At 53.4% G+C, this 18,800-nt stretch overlaps 1 protein-coding gene and 1 long non-coding RNA gene across 14 annotated transcripts in view; both read left to right on the top strand.

Moving 5' to 3' along the window:
* The window catches only part of Brf1 (BRF1, RNA polymerase III transcription initiation factor 90 kDa subunit), a 45,076-nt gene extending 35,537 nt beyond the window's left edge, over positions 1 to 9,539 (top strand). For 6 of the 13 annotated variants that reach the window (XM_011244182.3, XM_030246944.1, XM_030246942.1 and 3 more), the window contains 7 exons: positions 925 to 986; positions 1,579 to 1,660; positions 1,738 to 1,793; positions 2,538 to 2,794; positions 3,396 to 3,447; positions 3,889 to 4,060; positions 4,812 to 5,127. In XM_011244182.3, the coding sequence (XP_011242484.1) occupies positions 925 to 986; positions 1,579 to 1,660; positions 1,738 to 1,793; positions 2,538 to 2,794; positions 3,396 to 3,447; positions 3,889 to 4,060; positions 4,812 to 4,849 (719 nt within the window). In that variant the 3' untranslated portion in view covers positions 4,850 to 5,127. Of the gene's footprint in view, positions 1 to 924; positions 987 to 1,578; positions 1,661 to 1,737; positions 1,794 to 2,537; positions 2,795 to 3,395; positions 3,448 to 3,888; positions 4,061 to 4,811 lie in introns of those variants that run through there. The other 7 variants (XM_030246945.1, XM_006516261.4, XR_872720.3 and 4 more) reach the window with 6 other exon arrangements.
* Positions 9,540 to 10,880: 1,341 nt separating this feature from the next.
* Positions 10,881 to 18,800, top strand: Gm26583. Its single transcript, XR_381995.2, has 2 exons — positions 10,881 to 14,679; positions 15,146 to 18,800. It is a non-coding gene; the product is annotated as a predicted gene, 26583 (long non-coding RNA).

Genomic DNA, 18,800 nt, shown 5'->3' with positions numbered 1-18,800 from the left:
CTGTTACCATCGTAAGCTCTCTCTAGTCCAGTTGAACTTCAGGGGACACCAAATGACTAAGAGAGGGTCTGGCATAGCCTGCAGTCCTGCAGGTGAGGGGAGCAGGCATCCCTAATCCTTCCCTGTTGCTGGGCTGGGCAATCCTGGGCCAAGGTGCATCATCATGGGCAGTATCACCTGCTGAGCTTGAAGATGGGCAGAGGGGAACCATGAAGATCAACAATTGCCCCTGCCACCCAGTAATGCCAGAGCTCTATAGCTTCATGCCCTTCACCCTTAAAACACTGGGAGGGGCTGGGGCAATGACTCTGAGGTTAAGAAACTGACTGTCCTCTTTCAGAAGACCAGCACCCACATGGTGGGTCTAGTTCCAGACCTGATGCTCTCTTCTTGTGTCTGGAGGCACTGCATACATGTGTGGTACAGGCATACATGTAGGCAGAACACCCATATACACAAAATTAAATAAATAAACAAATCAGTCATTTTAAAGAAGGGCTGGGACACCAATGGAAAGGAAAGTGGTCCCATCCCTGTAAAGTGGCTCTGCCCCGTGACCAGGTGAGGATTTGGCCTCTCTAGAGGGTGGAGCCTCTCATATGGGTGGAACATTGAAAGTTGGGGGCCTATGTAAAGGTTAAACCTCTCAGCCGGGAGGCAGGATGCTTTCTTTACCTGTGGGCCAAGTACATAGAGGACAGTTGGGTATCTGCCTTTGAGGGAGCAGTACAAAGGGACTTGGTAATCTGAGCATAGGCAGCCAGCGCAGAGAGCAAGGGAAGTGGGGCCGACTTCAGAGAGACCTAGCCTTGACCCTAAGCATCCCCACAGTGAGCAGTATCTGCTAGGATAGCCTCTGCGATGCTTGATTGCAGCGTCTGCTATGGCAGCCTCGGTGACACTGATTGGGGTTCTTCTCTCTAGAAGACTCTTCAGGGGACGGGGAGCTGGACCTCAGTGGCATCGATGACCTTGAGATTGACAGAGTAAGTAAGCCTGGGCTCCCTTGTCCCCAGTGGTAGTTGGGACTTAGGGGGACTAAAGTGTGTCTGGACTCAAGCTTTAGGCCCGTTTAGCCTCTCTGAGCCTTGTGCTCCCTTAGACATCCCTAACAAATGAGTGCTCTCAAGGCATAGTGCCTGTAGTACAGATGTCCACTGGACTTCCCCCTCCAAACTCCATTCCAGTGTAGCCTCAGCGTCATGTGACCTTCCTCCTGAAACCCCAAGCACCCCACCAGGACCATGTTGGAAAGGCCCCGAGTTCTGACCTGGCCTTGGTTCCCATTGTATCACAAGTATGCTGTTCATCTCTATCCCCAAATCTCAGGGGTCCCAGACTATACACTAACACCTGCCTAACAAGGCCTAGGAACTGTCAGTACTCTCTCACGGCTGCAGAGTTAAGTTGGCAGAGAGGGACAAAGGACTCACAGGTTTCTTTGCTGAAGGAGGCCTCCCCACATCCTTTCTTTGGCAGTTTAAGTGTATAAATAGGAAGCTAGTTACTGAGAAATACTTGAAATACTTGAGAGCTCAACCTTAGAGAGCTGAAGTCACTTTACTGTGCTTCCCACAGTACATCTTGAATGAGTCAGAAGCCCGAGTAAAAGCTGAGTTGTGGATGCGGGAGAATGCTGAGTACCTGCGGGAGCAGAAGGGTAAGTACCGTCTATCCACCTGCCCAGGTCCCAGGCCATGTCCCTTGCTGAGGCCAGCCATTTTGTTCACCTTACAGAGAAAGAAGCAAGAATAGCGAAGGAGAAGGAGCTTGGCATCTATAAGGAGCACAAGGTGAGTTTCTCCTGACGGTCTAACTCAGCCTTCGTGTCAACTGATGGGAGCAAAGAACTTTGGGAACACCTCTCCCCTGTGTCCATAGGAGCCTGCCTGGGACAGGCAGTGGAAGCCATAGAACACACATCCCTGACAGCCAGGTTGTTATGTTGCAAGCTCCTTCAAGATGGCTTGTGCCACCCAGCTTTGGAGTGAGGTATCCAGCACAGGTGTTAAGGCAGACGGAACTGAGATGCAGGGCTGGGCTCGGGTCCTGTGCTTGGGTTTCTTGTTGAACACACAGAAGCCCCTATCTTCGTGCTTATGTTCTTTAATAACAGGCAAGTACTCTTGGTAACTTGACTCCCTCTGGGGTTTCAGCCTCCTGGTGTTATCTTAGGAAGGGGCTGAACCTTTCAGAAGCCAAAGAGAAGAAGATATGATGCTGGCAAAGCTTGTTGGGTCCAGGATGGAGGCCCAGAGAATAAGTGGTGTCTGCAGGGAAGTGGGTCCCAAAACTCCATGCGACCAGGCATCGTGGTCTATGCTATGTGAGACACTTTCCTTTCCTCTCCACATGAAAGGCTTAGCTGGAAAGGTAGATACACAGAAAGTGAGGTTAGCAGGTGCCGTGGCTGGTTGCTGCCAAGGTGACCAAACTAGTTTCTGTCCCCCTCAATGGGTCACAGCTGTGGCTCAAGAGTAGATGGCAGTTGTGACGCTAGCATGTGTCAGGAGGAGTTACTTTTGTGTTTCATTCAGCCCAAGAAGTCTTGCAAACGCCGGGAGCCAATCCTGGCCAGCACAGCTGGGGAGGCTATTGAGAAGATGCTGGAACAGAAGAAAATCTCCAGCAAGATCAACTACAGTGTGCTGCGGGACCTTAACAGCAAGGGTGGAGGCAGCCCACCCAGGGACGACTCACAGCCCCCAGAGCGTGCCAGCACCAAGAAGCTGTCACGGAGGAAAAGAGCAACTACCAGAAATAGTGCTGATCCTGGGACAAGCACAGGGAAGAGGTACTATCCTGCTTCTTGGACTAGGTGTCTGCCTGGTCAACACTAGGCTCCCATCTGGGCTGTTGCTTCCCAGCCAGAGCTTCAGGAGCCATGCTTGGCCCACTGTGTGCTGAATGCTAACAAGCCATCTCCAGATGTGGGTGTGTCTTGATTCCTCCAAACCCCCACTTCTGGGCCCCAGAGTTACAAGGCTTTTGGCAGCTGTGGGACCTACTCCATCTCCAGAAAGCACTTGGACACTCAGTGGAAATGGGCTCTTCCATTGGCTCTGCTGGGAGGGAGGAAGCTGCCACGGTGACCCCTCTGGTGGGGACAGGAAACCAGTCACAAGCCTGCATAGGCCAGCCTCATCGTGCTGGGTCAGTGTTGCTCTGCAGCGTGACAAGGGGATGTTTGGGGTTGTTCGGCTGTGTGTGGTCCTCCGTATGACTTACTCTTAGGTGGCAGCTGCCAGCTTTCCTGATGAGGTCCCAAGAGAGTTCTTAGGCTGGACACCCAGCCTGAGGCCACTGTAAGGTGCCTCTAGGCCATGTCTCAGTCCCTCTGTGGTTCTCTCTTCCGTACCACACTGAGCTGAAGCTGCTTCTGTGCTTTCTCCCAGGTTGAGGCCTCTGCTGTCTGCCCAGCCGGCGAAGAAGGCAGCCGTGGGAGAGGTATGTTGTCCCACACAGCCAGGCCGGGGCCTCAGGATCACAGGCTGCCATCAGGCTTGGCAGGGAGAGGCCCAGCTGGTTGCTGCTGCAATGCTGGCTGGGCTCCAGGAGAGAATCCTGAAGCCCGGAGAGTGAGGGCTTCTGGATCACAAAAGTGGAGCAGGCAGGTGGTAAAGGCCAGTTATATGCTGTTATTCTGGGACTGAGGGTGAGCTAATCTCCACTGTGGACTAGAGTGGGCGAAGGCTAGATTCCATACCACAGTTGATAACTTTGGAAAAAGGAGGGCTGGGACTTCTTAGCCCAGCTCAGATGTGGGTCAGGAACAGGAACTGTGAGGGGTGCCCATGCCCAGACTGAGAGGACCTGAGGATCCCTTAGAGTCAGGAGGATTGCCACCCTCTGCTCTCATTCCGGAGCCCTGCCCTCTCTCTCTTCCAGGCCTTACTCTTAAGTTCTCCTGCCTTGGGAGCAGAGCCAATCAAGCCATCAGCAGTCTTGGTAGAGAGTGGCCCTGTGTCGTACCATCCTGAGGAGGATGCAGATGAGGAGGACGCCGAGGACGAGGATGGAGAGCCCTGCGTCAGTGCTCTGCAGATGATGGGTGGCAATGGTGGGTAGGGCCACATGGTTGTGGGCACAGTAGAGGAACTTTTGAAGGGATATCCAGAGACAAAAAGACATAGCCATTTACCTGAGTAGTTTCCAAATATGACCCCTATTGGCTACAAACTAAGTTTCTCTCTGCAAAAGAAGGAATTTGAACTAGGACATGAAAATTGGCCATATTGATTCTGAGGCCCCTTTTTTTCCTTTTTCTTTCTCTCTCTCTCTCTTTTAAAGATTTATTTATTATTATATCAAAGTAAACTGTAGCTGTCTTCAGATACCAGAAGAGGGTGTCAGATCTCATTACAGATGGTTGTGAGCCACCATGTGGTTGCTGGGATTTGAACTCAGGACCTTTGGAAGATTAGTCAGTGCTCTTAACCGCTGAGCCATCTCTCCAGCCCTATTCTGAGGCCCTTGAATATGCTAGGAGAATCAAGGCAAAGACTAGGGCCCAGCTCACAGAGCAATGAGGCATCTGCAGTGAATCAGGGCATGCTTTCTGGGCTTGTTGGGAGTCAGCAAGGGGCTGCTCAGCCAGTAGACAGTGAGTGTCATGGCTTAGCCATACTATTTGTAGTGCCCAGCAAGGAGCCAAGGCTGCCCCACAGGGCACACACCAGTCCCCCATCCCTGCAGGCAGCTGGGATAGATTGAAATGGTGTTTTCAGTTGGTGGGGTCTGTGAGGTGAGCAGTGGGGATGGGGCTGGGAGCTGGGCCAGGAGAACATCCACTGCTGTCCTTTGTTTTGCAGATTACGGCTGTGATGGTGATGAAGATGATGGCTACTGAGTGGAACTCAAGGCCAGGCAGCGTCCTGGTGCTGGACTCCAAGTGTATCTGTTTTATGGGTGTCAGATGGGCCCTGGGGCCACGGCTCATAGGAATGATTTCTGAGACTCTACCAGTCAAGCACTGCCCCACTTATTTGAAGCTCTCTTCCTGTGGCTACATTGTGGACCATTGTACTTACTATTGGGAATCATGTTTTGAGCAATGGAAGGGATATTTTTGCCCAGCAAGGGAAACTAGCTGTGTGTTTATGTGTAATGAAACATGGTCAGAGAGTAGCTGGGTCTGGATCCCACTTCGTGGCCTGGCCTGCTAGTGACTGTTTACCAGCAATCCCCAGGCAGGCACTGTGTCCTCCTGTCGTTAGGAAATTGAAGCACAAGGGCTTCAGTCAAGAAGTCCAGCCAGCTTAGCCTGCTGCCAGTGTTCTCTGCCCTGTCCTTCCCATCCTGGAGAGAGGTATTAAGCAAGAGACATGTGGCAGTTATTTCTCTATACTAGGCAACCATAGTCTGGGGTCTGTGCCTTTAACTTCACATCAGCTTCCTGCAGGCAGGATGCTTCCTACCGTTCCCGGTGTCCATTCATTGTCTTGAACTGCCCGGAGCATCTTAGGCCTCAGCCTCCTGCTTAGGACGAGTCCTTGTGGCTACCCAGTAGCGTCTTAGTGAGGTTTATCAGCAGCACCCAGGAAGTGAGACCAGCAGGCCATGTACACCTGTGTGCAGCTTCCTGTTGATGTCTAGCACAGTCTGTGTGGAGTTCTGGCCCTGCCCCATCAGTTAGAATGAACCTTTAGTCCTCCTGCACAGAACCCTCTGCCAAGAAGCCTGCAAGCTGTCTCCTGGGCCTCTTCACGAGAAGGTCTACAGAGTGCCCTCGGTGCAGTTAACTCCGGCCTCCCTTCCCTGGATGCAGCCTTGCATGCAGACCACTTGGCTTTCAGATCAGGAGGTGGGGCCAGGCCTGAGGTGGTGAGTTGTGGGGGCCAGGCCTGAGGTGGTGAGTTGTGGGGGCCAGGCCTGAGGTGGTGAGTTGTGGGGGCCAGGCCTGAGGTGGTGAGTTGTGGGGGCCAGGCCTGAGGTGGTGAGTTGTGGGGGCCAGGCCTGAGGTGGTGAGTTGTGGGGCCAGGCCTGAGGTGGTGAGTTGTGGGGGCCAGGCCTGAGGTGGTGAGTTGTGGGGGCCAGGCCTGAGGTGGTGAGTTGTGGGGGCCAGGCCTGAGGTGGTGAGTTGTGGCGGCTGCAGATGAGTGGATGGTCAGACAGGTAGGAAGTGATTGTGACGGAAAGACTGCACGATGCTTTGGGATTGTGTATGGGGATATGGAACCAGGCTCAAAGGCCCTTCCCAGAAGTGAGATCACAACTGTGGTAGGGGAGAACAGTTTTAGTATGTTTGTACGTTTTTATACAGCAGGACTTGCCTGTGGCATGGAGAGAGTACAGGGTGAGGGGTGGGAGGTGGGAGCTCAGGAAAAAGAACCAAGTGCCCTGGGAGGAGAAGTGGGAGGAGGCCTGCTCCCCAGCTGTGCCTTGTCTGCCCAGGAGCCAGCAGGAGGAAAGGTCTGGAAAATGGAGCAAGGGCCGGGAAGGCTGGAGCGCTCTTGTAAGGTAGTTAGATGAGTTGCTCACTACCACGGATAGAGTTAGAACACAGGGGTGTAGGGAGGTGGACAGTGCTGAGTGAGGACAGTCCGTAGGAGATAGGTGAGTAGCAAAGTGTGTGTGTGTGTGTGTGTGTGTGTGTGTGTGTGTGTGTGTGTCCTGAAATGTGGGACCTGGGTTGGGGAGAGCCGGGTGTTGAGGAGGAAGGGCCCAGTAGGGGGCAGCCGTGAAATGGGCAGGATGCTTCTGAGCTGAGGTCATAGCCTTGTGTGTGTCTATGAGCAGCACTAGTGTGAAGCTCAAGGAGCACTGGGTCTGGATGACCCCACTGTGCATGCAATTAGTCCATCTCTGCCTGCTTTTTCTGACTGGGGTTATCACAACAGAATCCTCCTGCCTGGGGTCTTCTCAGAGTGCAGAGCAGTGCCTCAGATAGCCTCCTGGGAAAAACTAGTCCTTACCACACTGGACCTTAGAAGAGGGAATTAGGAAATGAGGGAATCCATTGGATCCTGGATTCTAGACTGAGACTCTGTGTGGTATGCACACTTGAGTGCTGAGCAGACAGGATAGCTTATATCTCCCAGCCTCCTCTGCCTTCTGTCTTCCTGCCAGGAGGAGGGAGGTGCAGGGGACACTACATGTATGGTACACTATCCAAGTGTCTTGCCAGCCCCCTAAACTGAGGAACCTAGTACTTCATGGTTGCCACCATCCTCTGCAAACTGAGGATCACTGGGGCAATACAGTAGCAGTCAGCAAGGTTCCTGTAAACCTAGACATGTGAGGCTTGGCAGAGCGTGTTTCTGTCTTTAGAGGGAACTGGGCCACAGAATGAGAAGTTGCAGCCGTGCAAGGCTGTGAGGCACTGTTCCCACTTGGAGCTGTTCCCTCCTGAGCTATTGTACCCATTGAGAAGCCTGTCCAGCCTGCCCTGGACCTGGGTTCTCTGATCAGGTGCTTTGTCCTCTGTACACTACTGAGCAGGAGTGGAACAAGCCCTGTGTGGGGTGGGGTTGGGGCACTCCTTTTATACATAGTTAGAAGGTGGAGACTGAGGTTTGGCCACATCCTTTGCCCAGATACCTGTCTAGGACCAGGGGATGGATACACCTTGACAGTGTGAGAGAATACATGGAATGGGCATGGATCTAGCTGGATATATCTTTGCCTCTGTAATACCTCTAGATGGTAGGTACCCTACAAGAAACTCCAGAGACCAGGGAAGCAGGGCCTCAATGGTGTTAGTGAGGAAGTGGAGTAGTGGGGTACGTGCATCTTAGGATACCTGTTAGACCCAGAATTTCTCTCTGGCCTCCCTTCTAAGAGGTGTAGAGCAGGAGTTAAGTAAAGGGAGACTGTTTGGTACCTCATGGAGATTGCTTCCTGCATGATGGATAGCCTGGGTTCTAATTGCTCTCTTCTCAGCATAGAGCAGTAGAGCTCTGGGTGCTCAAGTGTGCACACCAGACAGGGTCCCAATCTAAAACCAATGGACTCCCTCTTTCTCTCTTTCCCTTTTCCAAGGCCAACTCAGGAGCTGTGGACAATGGACTTTTAGGCAGTAGCTGGAACTGGGTCTAGGGTGGTTTCTTGGGAGTCCTTCCAGTCTAGTGAGCCAAGCCTGGGCCAGCCCCTGGAAGACCTTGACTTTAGTGAAGAGATCCATCAGCCCCTAAACCCTATGGATTGCTATAACCTTAATTTGCTGTAGGCCCCCAACCCTGCAGCCCCACAGCCCCCTCCTCTGGGCCTATGCCAGAATCCTACCTAAGTCAGTGTAGCGGGGAGTGTCTGACTTCCTTAGCCCAAGTCTTAGGGTGTAACCCAAATCTTGGGCCTCTCTTGGGCACAGAAGAAACTTTGTGCTCGCTGGGACAAAACACCTGCTTGGCTTTTCCCCACCCAGTCTAGCCCATTTCAGTGACTGCTGGGGTGGGAGGCACCAAGGAAGCCTCCGCACGCACCCCAGAGTGAGGGGTGGCTGTACCCAGGTGACATACGTACACAATACAGGTTAGTGTTGCATATGGCTATGGTGCTGTCTGTTGAGGGTGCCCCCACTTTCACCTGTTGGGGCTTCCTTCCTGTCCTATTCTCTGCACCTCCTGAAGCTTGTGTGGCCCTCTGCACCCGCATCTGCATCCTCCAAGGGTGCAGGGGCCCATCCATGGGCAACAAACAGGCTAACTCAAAAAAGCCCTGTATAGCCCTGCCTGGGAGCACCCTAGAGGAGGTAGCGTGCTCCCAAGTTCCTAGAAACCTGCTTATCCCTGTCAGTGCTGGGGTTTTCATATGACCTATAAGGTGGTGTGCCTTATCCCGGAGGCAAGCGAGCAGGAATCTAGTCACTCATGAGAGTGTACACTTAAAACAGTAGCTGCTTGAGCCTCCCCTGGTGGTCTAGGCCTAGATGGAGTTTAATATTCAGTACCATTGCTTTGTGAGTCAGACCAGAGCCCACAGCTAACAAGCTTTTTTTAGCTTATACTGCCCTGGACCACTAAACACTGGGGGTGGGGTGGGCGTGGGGGTGACAGCTAGGCAGAAATGGGGAAGGCACAGTGAAATGAAGAAGGCAGACCCTGGCACTGAACCTCAGAGGTACAGGACTTACTGATACATCAGTTATTTGCAGTGAATTGATGTGATTGGCCACAAGCCTGGGCTTGCACCCTCTGGTGGCTGTGTGCAGTACTACTTTCTGAAGGCCCTTCACTCTTAACAGTCAGCACAGATCAAGGGTGCGGTCACTGCTTGGGCAGTGCAGCAGACTGGCCCCATCACTGCCTCACCCCTACCCTGCAGTCCCATAAATAGGGGGTACCCCGAACCAGCCAAGCTTAGTGGGAGGACTGGCGAAGATATGAGCTAGCACACAGCTCCCAGAGCAACAACACATGTTCAAGGCTTTTTTTTGTCCTCAGGTTGTTGCCCTACAGTCAGCACCCTCCAACACAGTGGTTTTCAACCTGTGGACAGAACTTTGGGGGTGAGACGACCCTTTCACAAGGGTCACCTGAGACCATCGGCAAATACAGATATTCATGATTCATAATTATAAAATTTACATAATTACAAAGTTACAACTATGTAGTATCAATGACTATAATGTCTGTCTGGGGGTCACCACAACATGAGAAATTGTATTAAAGGGTTGCAGCATGGGGAAGGTTGAGACCCAGTTCTCTAACCCTTATCTCTACCCTGTCACAGGACTCAGCCACTCTGCAAAAAGTACCCTTGCCTCTTAGGGGACATTGAGGTATCAAGTCAGCTTTAGGTACAATGGTTGGGGGGGGGGTGTCTCCATTCAGTGGAGAGTAAGCTCTGCAGATAAGGATCTCCAGCCCATTGTGGGTTTTAGGAAGGATTCTTGGATAGGGGGCTAAGCCCCCAACATGTTCCTGAGCTCTACCTAGTGAGGTAGGCCATGTCTCCTTGGTGGTCAGAGCCTGTGTCCGTACCCTGAGCCTGAAGGGCTGACTGACATCCCTAGGGTGCCTGAGCTGGAGCAGGTTGGCAATGGGTGGGGCTACACTTGGCACCTGAAGCCTCCCCAGGCCTTCAAAGTGGCCGTGGGCAGTGTTAATGGGCAGACTTTATGGTTTTCCTGTTGGGAGAGGAACCTAGCTCAGGGGAACTATTGTCCCCAAACAATGGGCCTGGCTAAGACCCATGAGAGCAGTGGCCCCAAACTGGTGAGACCCGTCTCAACCATCACCCACTTTTTAAATCCTCAACTTGACCTTGGATCCAGCTTGTCCTGAGCCTCATCCTGCCATACTCTCCTTCCTGCTGACCCTGGCCGGGGAGGAGCAAAGAGGAACTCCAAGCATCTCCAGGAGCTTTAGTGCATAATGCACCTTGTGCCCCAGCCCAACTCGAAGGCGGCAGAATAGAGAGGGTGTTAGCAGAGGCACCTGGGCAGCAAAGCTGAGCGCCCATGCTAGCCCTGCTGCTTAGGTGGAGGCCTGGCAGGCCCAGAGGCCCCAGCTTAGTCCAAGGTTGAAGTCTGGAGAGAAGGCCAAGTTAAACTTGGTGAGCTGAGGGCAGATAGACCTCCTGTTCCCAGCACAGTAGAAGTGAGGCTGTGCTAGACAGCCAGGCAGCAACTTGGTAGAGTAGCATGCCAGCCTTCCTCTGGGAATAACAGAATGGGCTGGAGAGCTGGGAGGTGCCCTCCACAAGCTCGGTGTGGGGTGGAGAAGGCAAGGGCTGCTTCCAAGTAAGGATCTGGACAGGGGCTCATAGAGATGTGGAGAAATGGGTTCTAGTACAGTTATGTTTAGGGGCTTACAAGGTGGACAGGGTTCTCTGAACAGAAAGATCCAGGATGTCTGGGTGATGGAGGCCCGTGCCTCTAATTCCAGCACTTGGGAGGCAGAGGCAGATGGATCTTATGAGTTCAAGACCAGCCTGGTCTACACAGCAAGTTCCAGAACAGCCAAGGCTACACGGAAAAACCATCTTGAAAGTAAATAAATAAAATAAATATCTAGGATGATGAGGTGGAATCAGGCTTACCAGCCCATGGGGGCTTCTGGGGATGTTCCTGGCAAATGTGCAAACTTTACCAGCTCATTGACAGTGACTCAGAATGAGAACTTGGAGTGAGCATTGTCACAAGCTCAGGCTGTACACAGCCATATTCAGGCCAGACGGGACACAGGTGTTACACCCCTTCCATCGTGCTTTGCTTTCTTTGGACTTTTTTAAGTTTTAGATTTATTTTATGTGAATGTTTTGCCTGCACACATGAATGTGTACCACATGCATACTCAGTGCTTGCAAAGATCAGAAGAGGGTATCCGATCCCTAGAACAAGAATTGCAGGTCGCTGTGAACCATCGTGTGGGTTCAGGGGAGTGAATCTGGCTCACTCTGCAAGAGCAAGTGCTCTCAACCTTGAGCCATCTCTCCAGCCTGTTGCTGTGATTTTAAAATGCTGAGCAAACCCACCTTGGGGGGAAGAAAAAGGTTCTTTTGGCTTACACATCCTGGTCACAGTCCATCATTGAAGGAAATCAGGGCAGGAACCGTGGAGGACCGCTGCTCACCATCCTGCTCTCCAAGGCTTGCTCAGCTTGCTTCCTTAGATAGCCCAGCACAGCTTTCCCAGATGGCATGGCCTGCAGTGAGCTGTGCCCTCCCACATCAAACAGCAAGAAGATGCCATGTAGACATACCCACAGGCCAAACGTGGGGACAATTCCTCAGTTAACATTGCTTCTTCCTAGGTGACTGGTTGTGTCAAGTTAGCAACCATCACACCTTCTCCACTGGCTCAGCAGGCAGAGGCAGGAAGCCCTAAGAGCTGGTTTGCAGCTCGTATAAATAAGGAACTTTGTGGTGAACACAAGGCCTCTGCAAAGGAGAGCAAGTTTCTTTCCCCTGTAGACAAAAAGCCCACTCAAACATCCTGTCTTTCCCCAGTTTGCCACCAGCCTTCTGGATGTTGGGGCCAAGGGCCTCTCCTCCCCAACTCCAGCTCCCATTTTTACACACAATCTTACAATACTGAGCTATGCTAAGCAAAGGGTGCACCTCAGTGAAGGAGGAGGGGCAGTCTGCCAGGAGCAGCATACCTTGGGCTACTGTTAACAGTCCACTAATGCTCAGAGATAAGCCCAGGGAATGGGAGCGCTCAGAGTGGAAAGGGCTGGGAGAGACATCCTGAGGCCCTAGAGTGGGAGTTATGTAGGAGTTACACTGGGACATCTTCCTAGAGCCAGGCCAAAACAGGGCACAAAAGTCTTACCCAGAAGAGACAGGTCTCATACTTGGGATTCAGGAGGCAGAAGAGAGCACGTGAAGGTAAGGCTGATGGAGCTGTAGGGTGTAGTGGGGTGTGGGCAGGACCCCATGACAAGGAATGGCAAGGGTCTCTGTGGGTAGAGTGGGACAGACCAGTGGAGGTAAGCTCACGGCCCAGAAGCAGAGGTGTACCCTGCCTTGAGGGCCTTAGAGAAGCCAGTCTGTTGTGAGACCTAGTGGCCAGGCACACGTGCTGTGAAGGTAGGCAGGAGGACATGGGGCCAAGGCGTCCTCATGCTGGGCAACGGGTGAGTCACCACTGACCCGACGTCCTGGCGCCAAGGTGGGGGAGCCGGCCACTTTTATGGCAGGAAGCCATGAAGGCTGATAAAGGGCAGGGTTGGAAGCCAAGGGCTTCCCACTTCCTGCAGACTGAGTAGTAGGGCCAGGAGACCTGTGGGCATCTGCTTTTACAGATCCAGGTGTCTACAGCCTGGCCTGGCTGTCTCACAAAATAGGACACATTTTGTTCTATGACTTGTCTCGCTGGACCTTTGAATAGTGTGACAAGAGAGGAGCCAGTAGGTGCAAGGTATCTCAAACAGCTGCCAGGAGAAGGGTCCTAATCAGGGGCAGTGTTGAAGTGGCTAATGCTGGGCCAAGGAGGCAAAGAAGAGTGTGACAGGTGTATCAAACTAACCAGGCTACATCAGGACCGCACAGGTACCCAGGAGATGGGTCACTCACTGGAAGGGCACAGTAACCCAGTCTTTGCTGTGACTCCAGATGATGTCTACTGAACCCCACCCAAAAGTCCTGTCTATGCCAGCCTCTCAGTACTGCCCAATGAGTTCAGCCCTTCCTTTCTCAGCACTACCCAGTCTGCCCACTGACAGAGCCACAGAGGGATTACTTAGCCTGATCCTTGCATCACCAGGGCCAAACATCCAGCACTGTCTTCCAGGCACCATATCTTAAAGTCACTCCCACCCAGCTTCTGGGGCTCCGAGGCAGGTGGTCACCACAAGGCTGGGGAAGCCGCCTCCCAGGGCTGCCAACATAATGGCTTCAAACAATACAAAAAGTAGAGCAGGTGGGCTAAGAGTGTCTCATTACACCCCCTAGCACTCCAACATCCTTGTGCCATTCCTGTGTGTTGCCCTTTCCCCCCAGCACTGCCTCCTCCTTGGCCCCAGTCTCCTGCTGCTGCTGCTGCAGCAGCATCTTTTCTCTGCATCTGGTGGTCAGGACACGTTTCTTGCTTCCTTCCACTAGAGCTGAGTTAGAGCCTTCTCAGGTCTCAGCAGACTCTGAGGGTCCCTGTGTCCACTGCATCATGCTCTCTCTCTTTTTTTTTTTTTTTTTTTTTTTTTTTTTTGTGGAGGAGTAAAGCAGCCAGTGGGCCCGAACTTGTTAGGGGAGGGACTGCTTGCTAGTGGAGGGGAAGCAGGAAATGCTGCGAGCTGGGCATTGCCAAGGGAAGCAGCCCCATCTCTGTCCCGTCTGCCTGGGGTCTGCCAAGACTCCAAATTAGCCATCTCATTCCATCCAGGAATGGAGATCTGTCCCCGTTTCCCCACATTTATAGCCTTTGCCCCCACAGCTGCCATCTCTGTCCCTCCCCAATGGCTCTGTCATTCTGGGACAGCTGAGCTCTTCCTGACAACTACAGCAGATGCCTGCCACGTATTCTAATCACAGCTCTGTGGGCTCATTCAGAGCCGCTTCAGGTTAGGGTGGGGATTTGGGGCTTGGAAAAACACAGTTTCAACTGCCCTCCCCCCTGGAGTTGGCTTCAGTGTGAGCTATCCAGGCCTCCAAAGCAGAAGGCCCAAGGATGTGAGTTTTCTAGATATGGTCCCAGAGGGTTCACAGCATCTATCTTGGATAGTTTTCAATGTTGCAGGGGAGCAGGAATCTGGCCTGGCCTTTGATGGCTGGCCTTGCTTTCACGTTAAGGTTAGAAGGTAGCAAGGAAAGGAAGTGTCTGTCTGGAGCCTATGCTGTTCTAGCATGGCCCCTGCTGTGCGCATACCCCTGGAGTCTTGACAGCTAGTATGGCTCCTCAACCTTTGAGGAAAACCAGATGATACTGCCTGCCACTGTCACGTAGGCACCCATACCACCCAAAACAATGCGAGAGAAGCACAGCCCTGCGAGGACGTTTCCCAGAATCAAAACTGATGACATCTGAGGATTTGGGAGAAAAAAAAAAAAAAAAACATCACACTAGCTATTAAGAGCCACACAGGAGCCAGGGTTTGGTCAGCGGTACTGGGCAGTGAGCGGTAGCGAGCGGGGGAGTCGTTCATTAGCGGGCCTAGGGGCGGACCCAGAAGAGGCGGTGCCGAAGCTGCGAGAGATGCCAGGCTTTGGGCGGGGCGGCTCCTCCGCGCGCTCCCGAGATTGGTCCAAAAGCGGGGCGCGCCGACTCCCCATTGGTCCCCAGCCACCCACGCGCAGGCCTCGGTGAGCTATGGTCTTCCCGCCGCACCGCGCTTCTGTGGGCTATCGTGGAAGCGCACGGTGGGAAGGGACGCGCGCACGGTTCCGTGTCGTACTGGGCCCGGCGCGCAGGCTCTTATCAGCGCGGGCATCTGGCAGCCTGTCCCCGCACGAGCGCCCCAGCCCAATTCAATGGCCATTGTCCGCCGGCCCCTTTGTTCAGGAGGCGGCCACTTCCTGCAGGATCGAGAAGGGGGCGGGTGGCAGGAAACCGAAATGCGGAGGCCAGCCTTGCCTGGGGTCCTATCTTGGGGGCTCGCCTCCGTCCGCAGTCAGTTGGGTGGGTGGGAGAGCCGGAATGTCTCCTTCTGGAGAAGCGGTAGTGGGGGCTGGGTTCGTGAGATCAGAGCTTGCAGAGCTGGAGGAGGGGCCGAGGAAGGTCCCCAGACTGGGGTGCCCCTTCCAAGTCTGCTGCCTCCTACTCTTCCAGGGCACAGGGTCACCGGCTCAGAGAAGTTAAGAACCGCTGTTTCGGATGGAACTCAGATATCCGGGCGTGGAAACTCCACTTCCATTGCCTTCTCTGCAGGAAGAATCCACTGGGACTCAACTAGAAAAGGGACTGTGGCATGGACCGTGAGTCCTCTTGTCGCTCCCTCTCCTGGGCCTTGTGGGGATCCTTAAGGCTGGCTTGGTCCTGCCTGCCAAACAGCTCATCTCTTTGAGGGCCCACACCTGAACTATGTATGAGTCAGGCGGAAGAGAGGTATCTGCTCTCTGGTCCACAGTCCGTAGTGGTCCTTACTTAGCTGCCCATGACCACCTAGTATAGAGCAAGACAGTTCTCGCCCTCCCCTCTAAGAATTTCTCTTTCAGTCCCCACTCAGAAATCAGGATCTCACGCTAGTATTTCAAGTTGGGATTTCATACAAGGAGTTGGCAACAACGGGCAGAGGCAAGTGGGCAGAGCTGTACTGTCCAGAAAGCCCGAATATCTGTGCTCGTCCTGGATTCCTTTAGACAGAACGACAGCAAGTGGCTGGGGATGACGGGCTTCCCCTGGATGGGAAGAGACACCCTACTTACTCAGTGCAGAGGGGCCGAGCATGCCCAAGGTGAGCTGACAGGCATCCAACCAGCTCCTTGCCATACCCAACCAGATCCTTACCCCTTGGGCACGACTTGTCATCTATCTCTTGAGTCTCTAGCCTTGACATGAAGTTTATGCTGACAGGTGGCATGGACGAACAGTATCCTCCAGAACAGAGCTCAATGGTCCTTCACTAACAGCTGGTACTCTCATAGGCCCGGACCCTCTAGGGATGGAAGCCCTACCTTGCTGATCCCTGTAAATAGAGCATGGAACCTTTTAATGTGAACAGCTGGAGGTCACAAGGTCTGAGGGGAGAGGGAGGGGAGCCCTGCCCGAGCCAGGAACCTTGGGGACAAGATGAGAGGCAGCATGACATTGGATCACTGTCAGCCCAGAAAAGACTGGAGCCATTGATTCTTAGTACACTATGGTGCCCCTAAGAGAGGGGCAAAAACTGGAAGAAAGGGAGGACTAAGGTGAGGTTTCAGAGAACCTGGGAGAAAGGTGGTCAAGTGGGACTGGCCAGGCAGGGACAATAGGCTAGAGGTGGCAGCATAAGTCCCTTACCCTCCCATAGACTACACTACACTGAAATAGACCCGAGAAGGCAGCCGGATGGGTTGTGGACTGAAGCAGAGCTGGTGGTCTCCACACGGTAGAGCACACGGTATGCCAGGAGGTGAGGCTGGCTGCCCATGTGACAACTGTGGGCCAGAAGAGCCAGGTTTCCTTAGAGTGTCTTCACAGTTCCGGTCTGAAATAATCGCCTGTAACAGCCCAAACTAGAGTAGCTGTCAGCTCTCCTGAAGCCGCACACACTGCTCCAGACAACCATCTCAGGGCGACAGTGCCATTCAGAGTGGCTCAGCCCGACCCTTCATGACGTGTTAATTGGCTACCACTGCTCACCCTTCTCATGTCACAGGGTGTCCACACCCCTAGAGCCCTGTCCTCTCTTCCATGCAGACCACGGCCAGTCCTCATCACAGGGCCCTGTCCAAAGAACAGTGGCCTCATCAGAACCAGGAGCCAGAGCCACTGACCTCTCTCCCTAGACCCCCACCCCCACCCCCACCCCCCAGCTCTTGGCACTTGAATCTGGGCTTCCACTAGGAAGCCTCTATGTCATTGCTAGCCTGGGCTACTCATAGTGCTGGGATGGGTTTGAAAGCCCAAGATGGCAGGGGCTACAAGGAAAAATGAACCCTTGCTTTGCCTAGGAGCTGGGGGGTGGGGAGGGGCTCTGGGGCCATCTCTTTCTGGGAGGTCTCAGCATGAGTCACCCCTTCAGGTCCAGGCACAAATGCAGGAAACTGCCATTCTATGGAACTATTTTCTCTCACAGAGGGAAAGCCCGTCACACACAGGCATTGTTCACAGCCAGTGCTTTCCGGGTGGGCTCCTGCAGAAACCAGCAGGCTAGCACTCTGGGCTGAACTGCTTCCCTTTGAGACCCAGGGGCGCCTGAAGGTTAAGAATGGGGGACCTTGGTCCAGCCACTAGCTTGAGGTAACAGGAGCTCATCCATGCGGGGCGTGCCCTGTGGGGTGGGGGATAGATCACCTAGGCCATTTTGCTGCCTACACACGGGAGTGAAGCTCAGGAATGAAGCAGAAGCAGGAGCTATCTGTCCCCACACTATGCCATTTGTCCAGCAGCAGCCTGCTGCAGAAAGTCTTGCAGATCCCAGCCCTCTGTTCACTTTGGCTCCGAGTCATCCCAGGCTTTGTGACAAGGGGTAACCCAGTAATGGCTGTGGGGTGGGGATGGGCCCTTAACGTGGAGAGGGGTAGAGTTAGAGTAGTGTCAACCTGTCCCTCTGGTGACTCACCTGTGACTGAGATACTTACAGATTGCAGAAGACTCATAGAAAGTTGGGGACGCTGGCGCCCCCTGTCAACATCCTTAGAGCAGTGCAGGATGGTGAGCCAGGTAGGCTGGTCCCTTGCCCTAGCACCTCTCCTCTGCCTGGGCATGCTCCAGAGTGTCTGGGCACCCCAGCAGGGTAAGGGGAACCCCTATTTTCACCTCTCTGAGCTTCATGTGAGGCCCAGATCCTGCCACCTGTCTACAATATCCACACCACAGAGGTCCGCCTGGAGACTCTGAAGCTGGCCAGGAAGAGCCTGGACCTGCTTCTGCTGCAGGTTAAAGATGTCAGTAGCACAAACAGCTCTCATGTTCATTCTCGCCACCACACAGACTTGGCCTAACTCGTGTAGGCGCTATGTGTGCACCCGTACACTCTCAGACCCCTCTGGGCTCACCAGACTTCCTTAGACAGAACAGCGTTGACGAGGGCAGGTGAGAACTGTCCCCAGCCGTATAACATGCAGGGAGACCTGGGGCTCCTGGTTCCAGAGTCCACAACACAGCTGTCTCCTGGAGACCCAGAGTCTACTGTGACATGTGGGGAGATCAGCTCACAGAAACAGGTGGCCAGCTGGAGGGAGTGCCGAAAGCAGGACCTGTCCTGTGTACTGGAGGGGCCTGAAAGGGACCCTGGGAGCAGTAGCATGGGTTAGAAGACTAGACATGTGGGGAAAGATTCACCAAGAGAGGTAGCCCTGAGGAGTGGCCCAGAGCGGGGTGCTTGCCCAAAGAGAGCCTTCTAGAACACACTAGGTGGGATAAGAGCAGCTATGGTGCCCTGGGGATATGATGGGGAGGCCTCAGCAGCCTCATCTTACCACTTGGGAGTGGAGGAGACAGCTGAAGTGACACAGCCAAGGTGTCCAGGGTCCTCCTGCAGCCTGTTGCTCAGTCCCTTCCCTGCTGCCTCGCTCCTATGTCTCCTGGGATTCCCCCCACCCGCCATCTTCTGCCTCACCTCTGACACAAAATCCACCCTGCCACATAATAGCCACTGATCTCTCATGTCCTCTCAACACCTCCGTGGCAGTAAAATATACCAAGTCAACGCCTGCCATCCTAAGTGTTTCAGAATGGTTCTTTTTAATTGAAAAAGTAATACATGCCACAGCAAAATTAAAAGCAGTGCTTTATGTACGCAATATAAAAAAAAGAAAGAAAATAAACAGCTGGCAACTTC

The sequence above is a fragment of the Mus musculus genome, chromosome 12, assembly GCF_000001635.26.
Source record: "Mus musculus strain C57BL/6J chromosome 12, GRCm38.p6 C57BL/6J".
Lineage (NCBI taxonomy): Eukaryota > Metazoa > Chordata > Mammalia > Rodentia > Muridae > Mus > Mus musculus.
This window is presented reverse-complemented; position numbering and strand designations above follow the sequence as displayed.